Source organism: Carcharodon carcharias, chromosome 23 (assembly GCF_017639515.1).
Source record: "Carcharodon carcharias isolate sCarCar2 chromosome 23, sCarCar2.pri, whole genome shotgun sequence".
NCBI lineage: Eukaryota > Metazoa > Chordata > Chondrichthyes > Lamniformes > Lamnidae > Carcharodon > Carcharodon carcharias.
This window is the reverse complement of record NC_054489.1, coordinates 12,495,766-12,517,486: the sequence shown is the minus strand read 5'-3', so window position 1 is coordinate 12,517,486 and position 21,721 is coordinate 12,495,766. Positions and strand designations below refer to the sequence as shown.

At 45.1% G+C, this 21,721-nt stretch overlaps 1 protein-coding gene across 5 annotated transcripts in view; it reads left to right on the top strand.

The window, feature by feature from the left end:
• osbpl7 (oxysterol binding protein-like 7) overlaps nt 1-21,721 on the top strand; it is a 106,270-nt gene that overhangs the window by 35,207 nt on the left and 49,342 nt on the right. For 4 of the 5 annotated variants that reach the window (XM_041173331.1, XM_041173330.1, XM_041173333.1 and 1 more), the window contains exons 4-9: nt 945-998; nt 1,105-1,218; nt 4,442-4,612; nt 9,465-9,597; nt 10,433-10,536; nt 13,183-13,266. In XM_041173331.1, the coding sequence (XP_041029265.1) occupies nt 945-998; nt 1,105-1,218; nt 4,442-4,612; nt 9,465-9,597; nt 10,433-10,536; nt 13,183-13,266 (660 nt within the window). The remainder of the gene's footprint in view (nt 1-944; nt 999-1,104; nt 1,219-4,441; nt 4,613-9,464; nt 9,598-10,432; nt 10,537-13,182; nt 13,267-21,721) is intronic. The other variant, XM_041173332.1, reaches the window with a different exon arrangement.

Below are 21,721 nucleotides of genomic sequence, written 5' to 3'. Positions count from 1 at the left end.
GTATTTCTTTTCCAATCCCTCCCTTCTTTTCTCAGTTCATTCTGCTATTGCGAAGCCTGGTTGTTCAGTATTGTGGATGGGAACCAGTCAAAATCCTGGTGAGGATGGTTAAAATTGAACACCAGTGAGCAATAGTTTGACCTAAAACCTCCCAAATGGGAGTCAGAGCTTTTAAGCTCCCCCTTTCCTCCTTGTTCTTCTGTGAAAAGTTATTTGAACACATTTTAATTGCGCTCTTTTAGAAAGCTACCTTACCTACTGGGATTATTTGCTTGTTTTCCATTTGTTAATTTAAAAAGTCTTTCAGCATAGAGATCCTCAGGATGTCCTCAATTTAAAAAAATCATTGTTGGGATGTCGAGGGCTCAACTGGAATAGGATTTTGTTCAACCTCCATCCCCTGTGAACCGATTGATGGTCAGGCAGATAGATGCAATGGCCAATGTAGTACTGAGTAACACGGAGTAGCACAGACCAAGCAAGGTCCATCTTTCATCCCTGGATGAGCTTGCTATCTTAGGCAGGCCAGGAGTCGGAATTGTTATCATTAGCCCCCTACTCCAGCATTAGAAGGGGCTGGGGTGAATTCTAGAATGTGGGGCAGGGGTGGGTGGGAGAGGTGGAAGTGGATGTGGGCGTGGGAGATGAAGTTAGCTAAGGTTACCACTCCTGATCATTTCTTACAAACCCTCCTGGAAGCTGCACTCGGTATGAGTGGGACTAGTGTTGGGCTTGGCTGTGATGCATTCCACTGTTAAATAGCTCACTGTCTAGCTTCACATATGAAGTACACCTACATTGGAGAGGTGCTTGGATTGCTGTAATTACCCGTGGGGCTCTACCTTGGCAAGAGCTGCCACCTTCAGTTGAAGAAGGGTAAAAGTGAAGGGAAGCTTTGTTTTCCAAAGTGGAAATTAGAATTTTCCTTTTCGTATCTTTTTCAGAGATATTTCATCTTGGAAAAGGGGATTCTCAAGTATGCCAAGACTCAGCAAGATGTAAGTAGCTCTTTTCCCTGGCTTGTGCAAGTGGTACAATGGAATTCATAAAGATAATTAAGAACGGGGCTGCTGTGTGTAACCCTAACACCTGTTAACATCCCAGATTCTAAGAGGAAAGCTCCATGGCTCAATCAACATCGGCCTCTCCGTAATGTCCATCAACAAGAAATCCAAACGCATTGACTTAGACGCAGAAGAGAACCTCTATCATCTGAAGGTAAAATTATGTTGACTTTTTAACCTCCATGGGCTCTGCAACACATAAGCTTGCTGTAGTTTGAAATGTGTTTGTTTTTTTATATTCGCCCTTGGGATATGAGCTTTGCTGGAATTCGTTGCCCACCCCTAACCACCCTTGAGAAAGTGGGCGAGCTGCCACCTTGAACTGCTGCAGTCTACGTAGTATCAGTATACCCACGGTGCTTTATTGCTGTAGCAGTTTGATACAGCTAAGTGGCTTACTAGGCCATACTGAGGACAGTTAAGAGTCAGCCACATTGTTGTGGATCTGGAGTCACATATCAGCCAGACCAGGTAAGGATGGCAGATTTCCTTGATTGGAGGGACGTTAGTAAATAAAATGGGTTTTTTTGATAATCGGGCAGTTTCATGAGATGGCTTTTTATTCTGGATTTTATTGATGAATAGAATTTAAATTCCCCCAGCTGCTATGGTGGGATTTGAACTCGTGTCTGTGCATTACTCCAGGCCTCTGCTTTACTGATCCAGTCAGATTACCGCTGTGCTAACTATGGCAACGTCTCTCGATTGACAGCTGTTCAGCCCAGTGTGAATCTGAGCTGTGTGGGGTCAGGCTTTGATCTCAGTCCTGAGCTTTGTCCTCTGATCTGAACTGGGGCAGTAGACAGAGGCGCTGCTTTTGAAGTTGGGTCCAGAAGAGGAAATCGGCTGTCTAAATTGTGCGAGATCACTGGGCAAAACTCCCAATTGTCGAGCATTCCTTTTTGGGTTCACACATATGGTTTGCTGTAACCTGGGATTGGAACTGGAGGGTGCCTAGTGCCTGTAGAGCTCTGCTCCATGACTTGATGTCTTGGGTGCAGAGAGGGAAGTCTCAAAATAATTTTCTCACCTAAAAAGGTGTATTTTTGATTTTAAAAGGAGTGAACGTTTACAGGAATATTAACATTTTATTCAGTGAGGGCGTGAAAGGAATTGAATCTGAACTGAAGCTCGAGAGCTGGAAACCATTTGGTCCCCGGAGCTATGTTGGGAATAATATTTTGGTGGTTCTTAGCTGTTTTTAGTGTAGCAAAGATGTTTAACATTGATGAGCGTTGCTGTATTAAAAGTCATAGCAGACTCTGAGTTCATGTAACTCCCGACATGCTTAGAATATCAAGATGAGGAAGACCAGCCAGCACATTTTGGCCTGACTACTCAGCAAAACGTAATCTCTCCACTCACAGCATCTGACAGCCTTTTAAATGATTCCAAGGTCTGGATCATTACTGACCTACATGAGGGTGCAGTCCATCTGATGTCCGGTCTCCTTGTACAAAAACCTTCCTGATATTGATGCTAAATTTGAATTTGAACCTACTGCATTGTATTTTTTTTTTAAAGGCTGTTTCTGAGCACTGGCATTTAACCTGATTTGAGTTTAGAATTTTACTGTTTCCATCTTTAACAACCCCCAAGCAGCTCCCCAATTCTGTGATTCTGTTGCTGTCCATTGTGAAGCCTGTGTTTTGTAGAAGCAGACAGTGCAGACTCCTTCGGCAAGGTCAAGGCTCTTTCGACAGCACCTACCAAACCCGTGTCCCCTACCCCCTAAGGCAGCAGTAGATGGGAACACCACCACCTGGAAGTTCCCCTCCAAGTCACTCACCCTCCTGACTTGGAAATATATCACCGTTCCTTCACTGTCGCTGGATCAAAATACTGGAACTCACTACCTAACAGCGCTGTGGGTGTACCCACACCACATGGGACTGCAGGGTTTAAGAAGGCAGGTAATCACCACCTTCTCAAGGACAACTAGGGATGGGCAATAAATGCTGGCCCAGCCAGCGAAGCCCACATCCCGTGAATGAATTTTTTTTTAAAAAGGAGGCCATTTGACCTGTTGTCACTGCTGGCTCTTTGGCAGAGCTGGCTGATCAGTCCCACTCTGCTGCTTTTTTTCCCTACGGACCTGAAAATCTTTTCTTTTCAGGTATACATTCAATTCTCTTTTGGATATTGCAGGTGAAACTGCTTCCACCACCCTTTCAGGGTGTGCATTCCAAATCACAACAATTCGCTATGTTTTTTTTAAAAAAAATTCCTCCTATTACCCCTCTGGACTTTTTTTTTTACCAATTTATCGTAAATCTGTCCCCTCTGGTGACTGATCCTTTCGCCAGCGGAAAGGGTTTCTCCCCATCTAGCAAAACCCCTTGAGGTTTGCTCGTCACCCAGTCTGCCATGAAAAGTAAAACAAATAGAGAAGAACACTGGCAGCAAGGAAACAGTCAGAGAGAAAAATCAAGTGAAGAAAAAACGTGGAAATCATAAATACAAGAAGTGAAACAAGAAATGAAAGTGCCTACATTATAACTTATTCTTTCATGCCCTTGTCTTCATTACTAGAGGAATGTATACAAAAACAAAAAAAGGTTATGCCAAACCTTCATAAAACCTTCAGGCTAGACCTCTGCTGGAGTATAAGTGTTCAGCTTTTGGCACCACCTTTCAGGAAGGATGTCAAAGTCTTGGAGAGGTGCACGAGAGATTCAACAGATTGGTTGGTACCAGGGGTGAGAGACTTCGGCTAAGTGGAGAGAGTGAAGAAGCTGTTCTCCTTAGAGCAGAGAAGGCCAGGAGGAGATTCTATAGAGGTGTTTAAAATCTGGAAGGGTTCTGACAGAGTTAGTAAAGAGAAACTGTTTCCAGTGACAGGTCAGTGTCAAGAGGACAGCGAATTGAGATGATTGGCCAAAAAAAAATAGCGATGATGTGAGAAAACACGTTTTTTTTTTAACTTGGCTTGTTATGAGCTGCCTGAAAAGAAAACAGATTCAAAAGTAGCTTTCAGAAGGGAATTTGTTTTTTTTTCCCTTTCGTGTATCTACAGGGACTGTGAGGGAAGAGCAAGGGAGTGAGGTTAATTGGATTGCTCGACTAAAGAGCTGGCTGAATGTCCTCATTCTGTGCTGTATCACTCTGTAATATATGAAGTGGAAGTAAATACGCCTCATTAGTACAGTTACAAAGCTCAGTATAACTGCTGTTTGTCTACCTGTGGTTCTGTGTTTTTGACCAGTTTCAAAAAAACGGCTCCACCACGCAAAGGAATAAATTAGGTTGAAACAATTGGGCTTTTAGCTCTTGCATTACTGACTTCTCAGCACTGGTGAAATCTCATGGGTGTTTGCGATGACTCTTTATTTTAATGCTGGAAAACACTAGACATAATGTTTGTTGTGTTGTTGCAGGTGAAATCTCAGGAAGTGTTCAGCGCCTGGGTGTCTAAGCTCTGCTACCATCGACTGTTCCAGAAAGGTGACCCTGTTAAAGTTCCATATGGAGCAAATGGATATAACTTTTCCATCTCTCCAACAGCAGAATTCCTGTCGGCCAGTACCATATTACCTCTGTGCAGCAAGGTATGTCACTGTAGTGCAGCTGCACGTCCATTCCCTTGGATGTGTTCATCTTCAGTTCTCACTGTGGTCTGGTTCTTAGAGCCTGATCGTGGTCTAACGGAGAAATCGTGTTTTGGATCCTTCTCTGCTTTAATGCTGCCAAGATCAAAGACATCCTCATTGGGTTGTGTTCATTTAGGGATGGGGTAAAAGCACCTGCTTGCCCTTCCTCCCTCCCTCCCCCCCCTTTCTCTCAATGGTGCGCAGTCTGTTTACTCTTAAGTTGAGCTTCAAACCTCACATCCTAAGTATCAAAAAAATGTAAGTTTCCTTGTAAACTGCTTGTTTCATAAGAACGTGAGAAACAGGAGCAAGAGTCGGCCATTCAGCCCTTTGAACCTGCCCTGCCATTCGATAAGATAATGGCTGACCTTCGACATTAACTTCATTTCCCAGCCTGACCTCTCTAGCTTCTAAAAAATAAATCAAAGCTGTCAACCTCTGTTTTGAATTTACTTAGCAACTGAGCACCCGCAGCACGCTGGGGTGGAGAATTCCAAAAGACAGAATTTTTTGTCCTGCAGGCAGACACGCACCTGACCCAAACCGGAGCACAATAATGCGCGATGACATCGGGTGAGTGTCCTGACGTCATCATCCATCTACGCGATATTTTACATGGCGGGCCCACACGGGTACCGGAGTGATGCCCGCCATTAATTAACATGCCACTTAAGGCCCTTAACAGTCCAGTTGACTGTGATTTTTTTTTTCCCTCATCCATGTGATTATTCTGCCCATTGCACTGACAGGCGGCCACCCGACATTTGACAAACCTCATCCACGGGCGGGATAAGAAGGGTCAGCAGCGTTGCCAGTGTGAGGAGTGAGCAGTTTTGGAGATAGTTTGCAGCCGGTTGCTTATTGGTACTTGGCAGCTTCATCTCTGTTCAAGGCTTCATTCCTAGCATTTCCAGGCTTTGTTTCAGGATTCATTGCTGTCTGCCAGGCTCCCGGAGGATTCAGACCATTCAGCCCAAGTATCAGACAGGCTTCCCTTAACCTGGTAATGGAGATTTGTGGTCTCCGCTGGTGGCACCTCCTTTGAGGAGGAAGAGAGGGGCAGAAGGGAGAGGAGGCCGGGTGTCCCAATGCAGCTTCCAGGGGAGGGACCTGTGGGAGGAGAGGCGCAGGCACAAGGGGTGCAGGGCCAGCAGGTAGTCCAAGGTGGAAGGGGCCGCAGAAGATGCCACTATCCTGCTGCCAGGGTTTACAGGCGGTGATGCAGCTACCTCAATATGTCTGAGCTGCAATGCCGAAGGACGCTCCGTCTCTCAAGGGAGACAGTGACCTCCATTTGCCAGAGGATTGGGCCTGAGATCAGCTCTGATTGTGTGGGTGGTGTCACGAAGCTAATAATGTATATAGTGTTATTGGAAATTTTTTTTTTATAAATAGAGGTTTAGTCTGTGGGTGTGCCTGTGCGTGTTTTGATTGGATTAAAGCCAGCTAGTCTGGGTGCTTTGATGCATAGAAGTTCTGAGATGTGAACAGTAAGGTAGAATGCATTTGCATTTTGTTGAATAGAGCATTCAAGAAGGGGAGTAAAATCTGGCACCTAGCTAGCAGAGACCAAGCCATGTTTATATTACTAATAAAATTGGTACTATGAAAGGGGTTTTTCTGTTAGAAGAGATGGAGTTCAAAAGGGCTGGTGATACAATGAGAAGTTACATTCAAAGAGATATGCTGGATATAACCGATAGCAGTTTTGTGTGTGCAGGGCAGAGGCAATGTAAGATCAAAGCCTTTAAGCCTACAACTGTCTGCAAGGGACCAAAGTGAAAGGAACCTCATTTTGAATTTATGAGGTGAAAATGCTTTGGCTGGTGTCAGTCTATGGGTTGTCTGGGAATGAAGACCAGAGAAGTTTACGTAAGTAGATTGGAATTGTCAAAATGAGATGAATTTTGTTTTTGTCATTATGGCCTGAGTATACTTCGCCTTTTTATTTTTTTTGCTGCAGGGCACACCAGTATGTAATGCTGGAGGGAGCGGCCAGTGCCTTGCCTGACATCTCCCCAGTCTTGGTAGCCTCATCAGATGCCACTGTCATTGAAGAAGAGGTGGAGGAGTTGCTACCATTGATGGAAGGGCAGTTGGCTGGGATACTGTGTGCCTCATCCATCTCCCACACTAACACTGATCACCTGAGGTCAGTGCCTGTGTCAGGACTTGCAGGTCCAAGCGCAACCCCAGGAACCTCTCATTCTGTCCCTGGAGCTGCCTCTCCATGAGAGTCACCACCCTCTCAATGGAGGAGGCAGTGCGTTCGCCCATGAGGGTCAATGCAGTACTCACGCTCCGCATGGACTCCTCCATCATAGAGACCATGACGCACACACCTTCATGGATTACCGCCAGATCCTCCTGTACATCTCACTGGACATCTGGCATCTGCCTAATGTACAACTTCAGAGGCTCATCATCAGCCTCCAACTGAGCATCGTCCTGGTCCCCAGTGGTCCTCCGTATGCTGGCGCCCTGGGTACACTCTGCCTCCACCTGCACCTCAAGCGACTATGAAGTGCCCACAACAATGTGCACTGAGATACTAGCCGCCACTCTAATGCCCATGGAGGTGCTGGTATCTGCTTCAGAGAATGGGTGTGACAGAGGTGAAAATGATGCCCAGTGGTCCTCTGGTGTCAGGGGAGCCCTTCAGGGCGTCCCAATTGGATGCCAGCTGGTGAACCTAAAAGGGAGAAGATGGACATGTCATTAGTTAAAGTCATCACATGGTCACTGTGCACACCAGGCACCCTGGTGAGACAATGGAGATCTGCATCATGGTGCCATTGTCTTTCAATGATCAATGGGGACTCCAGATTCGAGGCTCACATCAATGAAGAGCCGACACTAGAATGGTTACACAAGCTGAAAGTCTCACCTCTGTGCACTGCATTCTTCCCTTCATCTGGCACCCCCGCCTCTCCACGCCCGATTGCATGGGGAGCGTGCCGGCTCTCCAGCTCAAGGGCGTCCTGCAGACAGATGTCCTTCCCAGGCAGCCTTTCAGAGACTGTCAGGGCCATTTTTAAACCAGCTGCTGGGTCACCATTGGGCCCGGCAGCTGACGAGTCCTTGCTCGGCCCTTCCCGGCCAGTCTGGAGCCACATTTCATGCTGGATGGGCCTTAATTGACCTGCCAGCATGAAATCGTGGCCTGGGCCTGATTGCGGGCGGTGGTCAGTTTCGTAGCTGCTCCTGGGCCCACCTGCCCAGTGAGGGAAAATCCTGCCCAAAGACTCCGCACCTTTAGAGTGAGGAAAAGTCTCCTCATCTCAGTCCTAAATGGCTGATGCCTTATCCTCAGACTGTGACTCCTTGCTCGAGGTTCTCCCAGTTTCAATCTGTCCATTGCTGCACAAACACCCAACTGCACCTTCAGTTTTGATTCCTTCAATGTTTCCCTCACTGGCTTCCGGTACAGCACTATAGGCTCTGTCTGCATCCTGTACAAAGTCCCATTGTCCCAGTCCAGACTCCTATTGGGTTTTCATCTCTCAATGCATTGATTCTTCATTTTACAAATCCCTCGGCCTCCCCACCTACTGACCCTCTGTAAAGCTTGCCAGCCCTTGTATTTCAGTTTGCATCTCCCACTCCTCCAGTTCTGCAGCCCTCTTTTCCCTCCAGTCCACTGTTATCAGAGGGATCTACAGTCATTGCATTCAGGAACACGCTTCCCAAACCCCTTCATTTCACTGTGCTCCCCACGCTGTCAAAAACCTCCTTTACAACCCACATTTGCAACTAAACCTTTACTTCCCTCTTTACTTCCTAAATTCTCGTTCAGTATTCTTTCTGCCTCCCACTTAATATTGAGAGGAGCTTTGGCTATTTTTGCAGGCCCCTCCCACCCCAAACCCTTCCCCCTCCCAATCCTGTTTCCTGTCCATTGGTTCCTGTTGGAAAGTCCACATGCAAAGGACAATCCAACTTCGCTGTGATGCACGCCATCGTTAAAAAACTGCACCAGAAAACAGATTACCTGGGCATTATCACAGAATGGTTTGTGGGACCTTGCTGTGCACAAATTGACTTCCACGCTTTCTGCATTACAACAGCGACTACACTTCAACAAGCGCCTCATTGGCTGTAAGGAGTTTTGTAACTTCCTAAGGTTGTGAAAGACGCTTTATAGAACACAACAACCCACTTGATCAACACCCCATCCACTACCTTTAAACATTCACTCCCTCCACCACTAACGCACTGTGGCAGCAGTATGTACCATCCATAAGGTGCACTGCAGCAACTCACCCAGGCTTCTTTGACAGCACCTTCCAAACCCATGACCTCTACCACCTAGAAGGATATAAAGAGCCATAGACACACGGGAACACCACCGCCTGGAAGTTCCCCTTCAGGTTGCACAACCTCCTGACCTGGATCTATATTGTCATTCCTTCACTATCACTGGGGCAATATCCTGGAACAGCCTCCCTAACGGCACTGTGGGTTTGCCTACATCAGCCAGGCTGCAGCGGTTCAAGAAGGTGGTTCAGCAGCACCTTCTCACTTAGTTTGGGCAATCCATGTTGTGTTGGCCCTCCTAGCAATCACTGGCAGAATGACAGTACCATAGCACATGACCCAAGTGAGGCACCAGAGAGCTAACTTTAAAAAAAAACTCTCCAGATGGCCTTAATCGTGCAATTTTCGCCAGCATTTCAACCAGCGACTCCACCCATTTTGTTCAAGTTTTGGAAGTCCTCCATCTGAAGTGCACACAAACTTTGTATTGTATGTGGCTTATTTTTGCTCTGTTTCTGTGGAGATAATATCTTATCATGATCTACTCATTTAGGCGCAAAAGAGTGACTCCTTCAGTGGCGACATCTTTAAAGGAAATGGTCACCTTCCTGCGGTGCCTGCGAGTGGACAGGCAGTGCCGGCATCATGGTTGCAGCAGTCTGAGGAATGGGACCAGTGTGCTAAAGGTAACGCTCCTTGTTGACTATTTATATTTTAATTTGCATAAGATTTATGGACTTTTTTTTTAGTTAAATAAAACCTGCACCTTTTTCACACATTAGATTGCCAGAGAGGAAAGCTATTTTCTAAACGTTTCTTGGGATTTTCACACAGCCCTGGGTGCTAAGTGTGCACGTTAAACCATGTGTATGAGCTAGCCCCAGCTTCAGTCCCTGCTGAATTGGACAGCATTGGAAATGGTGGCACAGCTAACTTCCCTATCTGTGAGCTAAGAAGAGGGAAAAAAAATCGGCACAGAATCCTGCTCCTGACCTCTGCCCAGTGGTTCGTTACTGGAGAGTGTCCTCCTGGCGAGAACAATAATATGGTCGCTGTGATGCAGTTCCACAGCTTGTGGGGCCCAGGAAGCTGAAGACGCAGTCCCAGATGGTGGAACAATTAAAATCGGCGATGCTCAAGAGGCCAGAATTAGATGAACACCGATTATTGTGGAGGGTTTTAGGGCTAGAGGAGATTTCAGGGATAGAGAGGTGTGAGGCCTTGGAGCGATTTGAAAAGTATGAAACCACTTGTAAATGTGATGCCAGCACTCGTGGAAATATATTTGACCATCATTCTGTCTTTAGGGGAGGAGGGAAGAGAAGTCAAGGTGGAAGGAAAAGCAATGGGGAGAAAATGGTCACATCCAGTACAGATTTGGATCTCAAAGAGGGATCCAATCTTCTGTCAGAAAAAAGCACTTTCATCTCTTTGGGCTTTCGACATGAGTTTTGAAGAAAAGTGTTCATATGCAGCATATTTAACTTGTTTCTGAATCTTGTGTGTTCTGCTATCTTTCAGATCTCAGTCAGTGTCAGTCGAACCTGGGAGAGCTCAATAAACTCCTGCAGAAGCTGGAGGTAGTGGACAGAGTTCACTCAGCACCTATCATTGGTGATGTTCAGGTATGAGACAAGCAATATTGCACAGACCAAACCTACTACTTAGGCAGACCCTTGGGATCGAGGATGACTTGTTTCCACTCAGCTCGATGGGTTCTGAGGTGGTCAATTAAATCCGATGCTCGATCTGCGGATTCAGCCACGTGCGGGGCAGGTGGTTCCTTGAAGGGTCAGGCAGATGAGTTGTTTGGAGGTTTGTGCACTCTCTCCAACATCACAGGTTTGCCCTGCCTGTTCCCAATGACATCTTTCCATGTGTTCAGTGCCTTCCCGAATGGACCTTCCTCATTTGGGTCTGTCACAAGCCAGGGATTCCCATGAGCTGGTGAACCAGAACAGACTGAATCAGGTGAAAAGCATAGGCACATAGTTCCTGCAATGTGTGTGTGTCTGTGTGTGTCTGTGTGTGTGTGTGTGTTTTCCCTTTCTTGCACCTCCTCACTTTGGATAGTTTGCCAATCAACGGATTTACAGACTACAAGAGATGGGTTTGACTCTTGGGAGTATGGCATTATGATTTTAAAAAATCAGATAGAAGAAACAGAAAGTTAAATATCAGACAGTTTGACTCCAATAACTGAGCAAGAATGCACAAGAATGGAGTTGGTGTTCACATGCAGCCATTACTTAAAAGTTAAAATGTGCAAGCAATAAATTTCACTGCCTTCTGCATTTGGTGTTTTCAGTGCAAGAAAAATGCTGTCCAATCAGTTAGAGGCTTAAAGATGTGCCATGAGATTAAGTGTCTCACAGCTCTTCCCCTGATCCAACTCAAAGTGCTCTGTCTTGTATCGTACTAGACCATAAAGACAAGGAGGTGCTCGGTCCCAGTCTGTACCGAGTTAGCTGATCTCAACAATTGCAGGAGCCAGTCATGATCTTACTGAATGGCAGAGCAGGTTCATGCTTATTTCTGCTCCTATTTCATATGTTCTTACAAAAGTGTGTTAATTTCCCCTGGGTGCCCCTAGGCAAAAGAGCGAAGTTAGCCAGAGATTCCCCTTCTAATCGCTCTCTAGCGATCCCTTCTGGAAGGTTTGTGCATTCAGACATTTGACAAAAACAGGGCTGGATGGAACTGAAATGCCTGTTGTAGTCAGATAGCCTGCTGAAACTCCATGTAAGAGGAATGGTCACTCAGTTGATAGAGCAGAGATCTGCCAGTGCCTGTGAATCAGTGTTTCGGCAAGAGTCAGTGACATTGGGAATGAAGGAGAAAAGGAAGTTATAAAAATCAAAGGTTGATAGAAAGGAACCCAAGCAAATGAGAAGTGACGTTTAAAAGGAAAGTTTGTGGCCACATTACAAAACCAATATGAGGAAATCGGATTCACACGAAACATGAATAGAGCTCATGACGAGGCAGTTGGTACTAAATCTGAAGGTGCAACGACTCACTTCAGTGTTGAATTCAGGTTTGTTATGGCTATAAATTATTTAAATCAGAAACATGGGATTTTAACTGGGTAATTGTTTGAAAAAATTGGAATTGATTGCGTTGAAATTAAAAACAGGTAGCTTGTTTTGGAATCCTGTGCTCCAATTACAATTAATTTATCATCAAGGGAGCACTTCTCGTTTGGAGAAATGTATTACTTGGCTCTATCTCAGAGAGAGAGAGAGAGAGAGGAACCTTTTGTTAGTATGGGTATAGTTTGAATGCAGATCTGAGGGACGTTCTTCTAAATAGTCAATTTTGCTGTATTTACTAGATGAGGCCAAACTCCTTTGTGTATAAGAAACCATGAGTTGTATCAAATGGTTTTAAAGAAGTATGCAGCACAGGAGGCGGCCATTTGTTCTTCATGGCTGTGCAATTTGCATGCAGTAAAACAGGAAAGATAGACATAGACAATGGAAGTTTATCGTAAAGTCAATGGGGGTGAATTTTGACAGCGGATCTCCCGCTTGTCTGCTATAACTTCAGCCGAAGAGTGGCAGCAACTTCGGAGGGAAATGGTGTAATTGGTGCAGTGTTTCCACGGCTCTGAGAATCTCAATCCCTGACCCTCCAGGATTGAGCACTGAGTCTTCCAGACCAGGAAGGCCCCTCTGCCCTGTTGAATCTCCCCCACCCCGATCTGCCACAGCAGCAGTGCATTGCCACAACTGGCCGTGACGCCCCTGGGTTGGGGGGGTGGGGTGGAGTAATTGGTGGGTTCCCTGGCTCCTGAACGCTGGAGAGCAGCCCCTAACCTGGAAGTGCTTGTGTGATTTTGTGTTCATTGTGCGGGGCTTCCCCATGAATAACAGCAAAAAACCAGAGAGTGGCTCCCGTCTGTAAAACAACACAACACCACAGTACGGGAGTCACTGTCTTAAGGAAAGAAGACAGAGCGGAGACAGGTGTGGAAATCAAAAGGGAACTTTATTTTTAAAAAGACAACGTATTTTGGGAATTTTGTCTGTGTCGGGCTTTGTTTGAATGTTCTTGCTAGGACTTTTTTTTAAAAAAAGTAGGAGAGCTTTGGTCCAGCATTGTATAATCATTTAAAATGAGCAATTTGTGTTGTAATCTAGCACAGTTCCCAAAAGTTAATGTTTAATGGGGTTCCCAACCTGAGTATGGTTTGAATTTAAAAAGCAGCTGTGGTAATAGCAATCTGCTACATCCATCTTTTTAAATATTTGCTTTTCAAATTGCCCCAGGGTTTCCTTGCTGACAAACCAAAAAAGGAAAAACGCTCCTCTAAGATATGGTGCACCCAAAGCTTCGCAAAGGATGAGACCAAGGTAATGTGTTTGATAGGTGGGTCACTTGCATGAAATAAAGATTGTAGACCACTCTACTCTGATTGGAAGCGTCCCTGAAGGTCTTATGGAATGTATAAGCCCAATATTCTCTCACTTTGAGAACAGTTTTAGCACACAGTTTTGTAAGTCAGTGTAGACGTACCCAATTTATGCTAGACCTTCATATTTGTGTTGAAAGTAGAGCAAGATGGTCTTTTGTCTCTGAACTTTCCCTTTCTTGCAGTTCTCTCAATAGCTTAGTTGTGAATGAACTGCCCATTGTAGTCAGTCAGAGGTATTCCAAGTTTGTGCTAGCTTAGCTAATGTCAGTCGTCAGGACAATACATTTAGCCTCGGGATCCTAGGACTGTGGAGTAGAGAAAAATCATTCAATATTCCAGCTCCAACTTGGTATAGTTACAGTTGCTTGGTAGTACAGAACTTGAATATTGCTGAAAAGAGAGACCTGTTGTGAAGCTTTTCATCTTGCACTCATCAGGACAAATGCAAGAATCTCAAAATTTCAAATGATCACAACAGTTTACTCTACAGGAAAAAAGGCTTCTGATTGGTTGGCAAGTGGACGCTGGCCAAGACGTGCCATTGAGAAAGCAACAGGGAACTGTAGGCTCCCCAGTCTCAAAAAAGGTGCAAGGCTTGAACTTATTCTTTTTGTTTGCATAGAGCGGGTCCCAACATATGAACGTATGTCACTTCTAGCGAGTGTGAATGAGCCACGTTACAAGCTTGACTGATTATCTTAAATTGGTTGTTAGTGTAGCTATTGGCACACTCAGGATTTTTCAGCAAGTGCTGCCCAATCACAGATTCAAGTCTAACAGTAGATGCCTTGGCCAATCTAAGTTGACTTGCCAACCAATCAGCATCCTTTTCTCCTGTAGTATAAATTGTTGTGATTGTTTGAAATTTGGCATTCTTGCATTTGTCCTAATGAGTGTAAAACGAAAAACTTCGGTAACATGTCCCTTTAGCAATATTCAGCAATAAAGATCTATGTCATATGAAGACAAGTTTTCTTGTGTGGTTGAATGGAAGAATATAAAAAGATACAGGGAAGTAGGATTACAATAGACTGCTGCAGTTGAGGACCTCATATTGATTTGGGTATGATGGTCAGAATGGCCTCCTGCTTGTGCTATAATTTTTCTATGATTCTAAGATTAACGATTTGGGGATACAATTATAAAAGTAAAATAAAGATTTGCATTTATGTAGCGCCTTTCAAGACCTCTGGATGTTGCAAAAAGCTTCACAGCGAAATACTTTTGAAGTGCATTAACAGTTGTAATGCGGGGAATACAGCGACCATTTTGTGCACAGAAAATTGCAGCAGGACCAACAACAATGTGAAAATTACCAAGTTTCTCCTTTAGTGATAAGTGCATTAGAAATAGGAGCAGGAGTAGACAGTATGGCCCCTCGAGCCTGCTTCGCCTTTGGATACGATCATGGGGAAGCAACTCCATGGGTGGGAAAGTGGAGTTGATTTCCTGGAAGAGCAAAAATCCATCTGTCTCAGACTTAAATATGCTCAACAATGGAGCAACCACAGCCCTCTGGGGTAGAGAATTCCAAAGATTCACAACCCTCTGAGCGAAGAAACTTCTCCTCCTCTCCGTCCTAAATAATTGGCCCCTTATCCTGAGACTGTGCCCCCATGCTCTCGATTTCCCCAGCTAGGAGGAACACTCTTTCCATGTCTACCCTGTCAAGCCCCTTCAGAATCTCGTGTGTTTCAATGAGATCACTTCTCGTTCTTCTAAACTCCAAAGAATGTAAGTCCAATTTGCTCAGTCTCTTTTTGCAGGAACCAGTCTTGGTTGGGGGTTAAATATTGGCCAGGACACCAGGGAGCCTTTCCCCTGCTCACCTTCGAATAGTCCCATATGGTCTTTCGTACCCATCTAAAAAGGATGACTAGGCCTCGGTTTAATATCTCACCTGACAGGCAGCACCTCCAACAGTGCAGCACTCTCTCAATACTGCACTGGCGTGTCACCTTGGATGTTTTATTCAAGTCTCTAGAGTCATTCCATTTCAAGCTGTGTCTTGAGAAGAGGGAGGAAAATTGGGGAAATTCACTTGTTTTCTTTGTTGGTTACTGATCTTGTATAGAACTTACTTGCATAGAGCTTAAGTTTAAAAATAAGCAGCTCAGAACAGAAAGTGAAGTTTGAAGTGAAAAGCTGCAAGAGCTGGAGTGATGTTGCATTGGTCTTTTTTTAGTTTCGGTCTCTTATTTAAAATCATTGTAAATCTAACTTGACTCATCTATTTCAAATGTCCTGAGTCATGTCCTGCTGTCTTTTGAATAAATTAAGTTCATGACATTGCATTGTTTCCAAGACATTGTGGGAGTGAATTCGCCCTGTGTGATATTAGGAACAAGCTTGCAAACATGTCCTTATGAGATTCCTCAGCTATTTCTTGAACTAATCTACTTATTTTATTTTTTTTTTTTTAAATGGCTTTCATTGAAATAACAACTGAACGAATTTCATACAAACGCTTGTGGGACAATGACTCTCAGTTTGATTTCAATCTGCATGTTAGAATTTGAAAGGAATGGTCTTCTCAATATGATCTCACACAATGGGTGCTTTATGCTCCTTGCTGTAATGTGCAACTCCCTAGAGTGTCAACCTATTAGATTGTTTTCTGTAAAACATTTTTTACAGAGGAATGTGACCATAATGTCAGCCATGTGATACAATGGTAGCACTGTTGCTTCTGAGTCAGAAGGTTACGGGTTTAAAGAAAGCACCTTCAACAATGTAGGACTTCCTCCCTCATTGAGTCAATGAGGTTCGACCCCACTCCAGAATTTGAGTTCATAATCTAGACTAACACTTGAGTGCAGTACAGAGGGAGTCCTACATTGTTGGAGGTGCTTTCTTTACAATGGGGTATTAAACTGAGGCCTGGTCTGCCAGGGCAGGTGGACTGCAGCGGTTCAAGAAGGCAGCTCACCACCACCTTCTCAAGGACAATTAAGGATGGGCAATAAATGCTGGCCTAGCCAGCGATGCCCACATCCCATAAATGAATAAAAGACATCATGACGATATTTTGTGGAAGATTCCTTAACCAGTGCCCCTAGCTTGCTTCACACATTTGGACAAATTAACTGGTCACTGCTGTTTGCAGGACCTTGCTACATGCTAAACCAGCCCCTGTGTTCACCTACATTGCAACAGTGGCTAGATTTTAAAAGTAACTCATTGGCTGCGAAGAGGCTTGAGATGTCTTGAGGCCGTGAAAATTGCTATATAGGTGTTAGTTTTCTTCTACCGGAAAGTTGCTGCAGGAATGAGGGAGGATTAGGTCTCCCTGTGTTCTGGAGGTGAAGAATGGAAAAGGCAAGCTTTCTAAACTGGGTTTCCCCACAACGCAGTAGCAGAAGAAAGACTTGCATTTATTTAGCACCTTTCACAACACAGGGCATCCCAAAGCTATTTACAACCGATGAAGTTCTTTTGAAGTGTAGTCACTGTTGTAGTCTAGGAAATATGGCAGCCAATTTGTGCAGAGCAAGATCCCACAAACAGTAATCTGATGATGATTAGATAATCAATTTTATGATGTTGGATGAGGGATAAATATTGGTTGGAACGCTGGGGATTTGCTTTTACTTTTCTTTGAAATGGTGTTTTGGGATCTTTTACACCCGCCTGAGAGGGCAAATGGAGTCTTGGTTTTAAATCTCATCTGAAAACCACCTCTGACAGTGCAGCCCTCTGTACTGGGGTGTCAGCCTAGATTTTTGTGCTTAAGTCCCAATAGTGTGTAGGATAGCTTGTCTGTAAGAGAAAGAAATCTTGTATTTAACAATTGATTGTGAACATCCTTTGGGAAATTAATATAATCTTTTAAAACAACAGTGTTATCAGTTAAACTGGCAGCCAGATGACAAACCCAACTGAGCAGTGCTAACTTGTCATTTTCCTTTACTGTTCCAACAATTGACATTGGCCTTATGCACAGGACTGGATTTTTTTTAAAGCATATTTAACTGGAAGGATATGGGATTGTGCAGGAGTGTGGCTTTGAGGTAGAAGATCAGCTATGATCTGGATGAATGCGGAGCAGGCTTGAAAGGTCGAATGGCCTGTTCCTGCTCCTATTTCCTACATCCTATGGTCCTCTCCTTTCCCGTGAGGTTTAATTCTTTTTCTTGTAAGAAGTATAAGTTAGGAACGTAGGAGCAGGAATAGGCCATTCAGCCTGCTCCTCCATTCAAACAGATCCTGGCTGATCATCCACCTCTCTGCCATTTCTCCCCACTATCCCCATACCCCTTATTGTTATTATATCCAGAAATCTGTCTTGCGTCTGCGGAGAGGGAAACAAGAGTTAATATTTTGAGTCCATGTGACTCTTCTTCAGAGCAGTTCCCGCAATCTCTCCTCATAAGACAACCCTGCCATCCAAGAGATTAACCTGGTGAGCCTCTGTTGCACTCCCTCGTTGGCAAGTATTCCTCCTAGATAAGGAGGCCAAATCTGTACACAATACTCCAGGTGTGTACAAGATGCAAGACATCTTTACTCCTGTACTCGTCCCTTGTGATGAAGACCAACATACTATTTGCCTTCCTAATTGCTTGCTGCACCTGCATGCTAGTTTTTAGTGACTCATGAACAAGGATATTCAGGACCCTTTGAACATCAACATTTCCCAACCCCTCTTCATTTAAGAAATACTCTTCCTTTCAGTTTTTTTTTCTATTAAAAAGGGTAACTTCACATTTGTTCACATTGTATTCTATTGGCTAAGTTCTCGCCCACTCACTTCGCCTGTCCAAATCCCATTGAAGCCTCCTTGCATCCTCCTCCCAACTCAGATTCCCACCTAGTTTTGTGTCATCAGCAATTATAGATTGAAATAGATTGTGAACAGCTATGGTCCTTGCGGTACCGGTATCCCCATAGTCACAGCCTGCCATCCTGAGAATGACTTGTTTATTTCTGCTCTGTTTTCTGTCTGTTAAACAATTCTCAATCCACATCAGCAGATTACCCCAATCCCATGTGCTCTAATTTTGTTTACTAACTTCCTGTGTGGGATCCTATCAAAAGCCTTCTGAAAATGCAAATGCACCACATCCACTGATTCTCCTTAATCTGTGCTGCAGGTAACATTCTCAAAAAGCTCCACCAGGTTTGTCGAGCATGATTTCCCTTTCATAAATCAATCCATATTGTCTCTGCCCAATCATATCATTATTTTCCAAGTGCCCAGTTGAGAGGAGACAGTGGTGTAGGGTTATCATCACAGGACTGGTAATCCAGAGACTCAGGGTAATGCTCTGGGGACTTGGGTTCGAAGGGTGGAATTTAAATTCAATTTTTAAAAAATGGATAAGTCTAATGATGACCATGAAACTGTAGTTGATTGTCATAAAAACCTATCTGGTTCATTAATGTCCTTTAGGGAAGGAAATCTGCCATCCTTACCTGGTCTGGCCTACATGTGACCCATCCGCAGTAATGTAGTTGACTCTTAAATACCCACTGAAATGGCCTAGCGGTTATATCAAACCGCTAAAAAATCAGTAAAAAGGAATGAAACTGGACGGACCACTCGCCATCGACCTAAGCACCAGAAACGACAACGACAAACTCAGCCCTGTCGACCCTGCAAAGTCCTCCTTACTCACACCTGGGGATTAGTGCCAAAATTGGGAGAGCAACAGCCTGACATAGTCGTCCTCATGGAATCATACCTTACAGACAATGTCCCAGACACCACCATCACCGTCCCTGGATATATCCTGTATACAGTCGTGGGGGGGGAGTTGCCCTGGGAGTCCTCAACGTCAACTCCGGCCCCCATGAATTCTCATGGCATCAGGTCAAACATGGGCAAGGAAACCTCCTGCTGATTACTGTGTACTGCCCCCTTTCAGCTGATCAATCAATGTTCCTCCATGGTGAACACTGCTTGGAGGAGGCACTAAGGGTAGCAAGGGCACAGAATGTACTCTGGGTGGGGGACTTCAGTGTCCATCATCAAGAGTGGCTCAGTAGCACCACCAAAGACTGAGCTGGCCAGGTCCTAAAGGACATAGCTACTAGACTGGGTCTGCGGCAGGTGGTGAGGGAACCAACAAGAGGGAAAAACATACTTGACCATATCCTCATCAGCATGCCTGCTGCAGATGCATCTGTCCATAACACTATTAATAGCAGTGACCACTGCACAGTCCTTGTGGAGACAAAGTCTCGTCTTCACATTGAGACTACCCTCCATCGTGTTGTGTGCCACTACCACCATGCTAGATGGGATAGATTTCAAACAGATCTAGCAGCTCAAGGCTGGGCATCCATGAGGTGCTGTGGGCCATCAGCAGCAGCAGAATTGTACTCAACCATAACCTGTAACCTCGTGGCCCGGCATATCCCCCACTTTACCATTACCATCAAGCCAGGGGATCAACACTGATTCAATGAAGAGTGCAGGAGGGCGTGACAGGAGCAGCATACCTAAAAATGAACTGCCAACCTGGTGAAGCTATAACACAGACTACTACAGCATAATCAGCAAGAGATAGACAGAGCTAAGCGTTTCCACAACCGACAGATCAAATTTAAGCTCTGCAGTCCTGCCTCATCCAGTCGTGAACGGTAGTGGACAGTTAAACAACTCAATGGAGCAGGAGGCTCCACAAATATCCTCACCCTCAACATGGATGGAGGAGCCCAGCACATCTGTGCAAAAGATAAAGCTGAAGCATTTGCAACAGCCTTCAGCCAGAAGATTGGATGTCCGAATGGATGATCCATCTCGACCTCCTTTGGGGGTCTCCAGCATCACAGATGCCAGTCTTCAGCCAATTCGATTCACTCCACATGGTATCAAGAAACAGCTGAAGGCACTGGATACTACAAAGGCTATGGGCCCTGCAATATTCCAGCAGTAGTACTGAAGACTTGTGCTCTAGCCAAGCTGTTCCAGTACAGCTACAACAATGACATTTACCCAGCAATGTGGAAAATTGCCCAGGTATGTCCTGTAGACAAAAAGCAGGTCAAACCCAGCCAATTACTGCCCCCATCAGTCTACTCTCGATCATCAGTAAAGTAATGGAAGGGATTATCAACAGTGCTATCAAGCGGCACTTGCTTAGCAATAACCTGTTCACTGACACTCAGTTTGGGTTCTGCCAGGGTCATTCACCTCACGACCTCAATACAGCCTTGGTTCAAACAGGACAAAAGAGCAGAACCCCCAAGGTGAGGTGGGAGTGACTGCCCTTGACTTCAGTGCAGCATTTGAACAAGTATGGCATTAAGGAGCCCTATCAAAACTGGAGTCAATGGGAATTAGGGGGACTGCAGTGGGTCAAGAAGGCAGCTCACCACAACCTTCTCAAGGGCAATTAGGGATGGGCAATAAATGCTGGCCTAGCCAGCGGTGCCCACATCCCATAAATGAATAAAATGCCAACACATCCTTTAGAGTGGAATCTACTATTTTCCCAACTACTGATGTCAAATTAACAGGTCTGTAGTTCTCCGCTTTCTCTCTCCCTCCCTCCCCTAGTCCCAAATACTTGCTGCTTTCCAGTCTGCAGGAACCTTTCCAGAATCTATAGAATTTTGAAAGATAACCACCAATGCATCCACTTTCTCTTTAGCCACCTCCTTCAACACTCTTTGGGATGAAGCTCACCTGGTCCAGGGGATTTATCAACCTTCAATCCAATTAATTTTTTGAGCACTACCTTTTTATTAATACTAATTTCTTTCAGCTCCTCATTTTCACAAGTCCCTTGGTTCCCTAGTATCTCTGGGAGTTTCTCTGTATCGTGAAGACAGACATAAAGTTATTGGCCAGAATATTGCCGTTGGCGTGTGGGGGGTGGGCCCAACATGTGTAAAATGATGCGAGATGACATTGGGGGTGCGTCCCGACATCATAGCGCGTCGTTTCGATATTGCGTTCAGCGGGCACATGCTGGAGGTGGCTGCACACCCTCCAAACTGTCAAAGACCTATTAAGGCCATTAAAAAAGTAATTGACTTTGTCAACAGCGCTGCCCATCCAACCTTAAAGTTGACGGGCAGGCGAAGAGCTCAAGCGCTCCATGGGCGGAATGAGGTTTCCTGAAGGTTTTATAAAATAATTAAACAAACTTTGCAAAACGTACAAACATGTCCCAGTTCATATGACACTGTCACATGATGGGACGTGTTTAAATAATTGTTTACTTCCTTTATTAACAAGTTTTATTATCAACTTAACCCCCCCCCCCCCCCCCCCCCCCCCCGCCAAGACAGCGCCGTGCCTCAGGGAGATTGTTGCGCTGTTTTGCATGCATGTGAGAAAGAGCGCAGGTCCCGACTCCCCCCCCCCCCGCCCCGCCCGCACAGGGAGCGCTGAGCACCACCAGCCGCGCGTTACGCTGGGCGGGCCTTAATTGGCCTGCCGA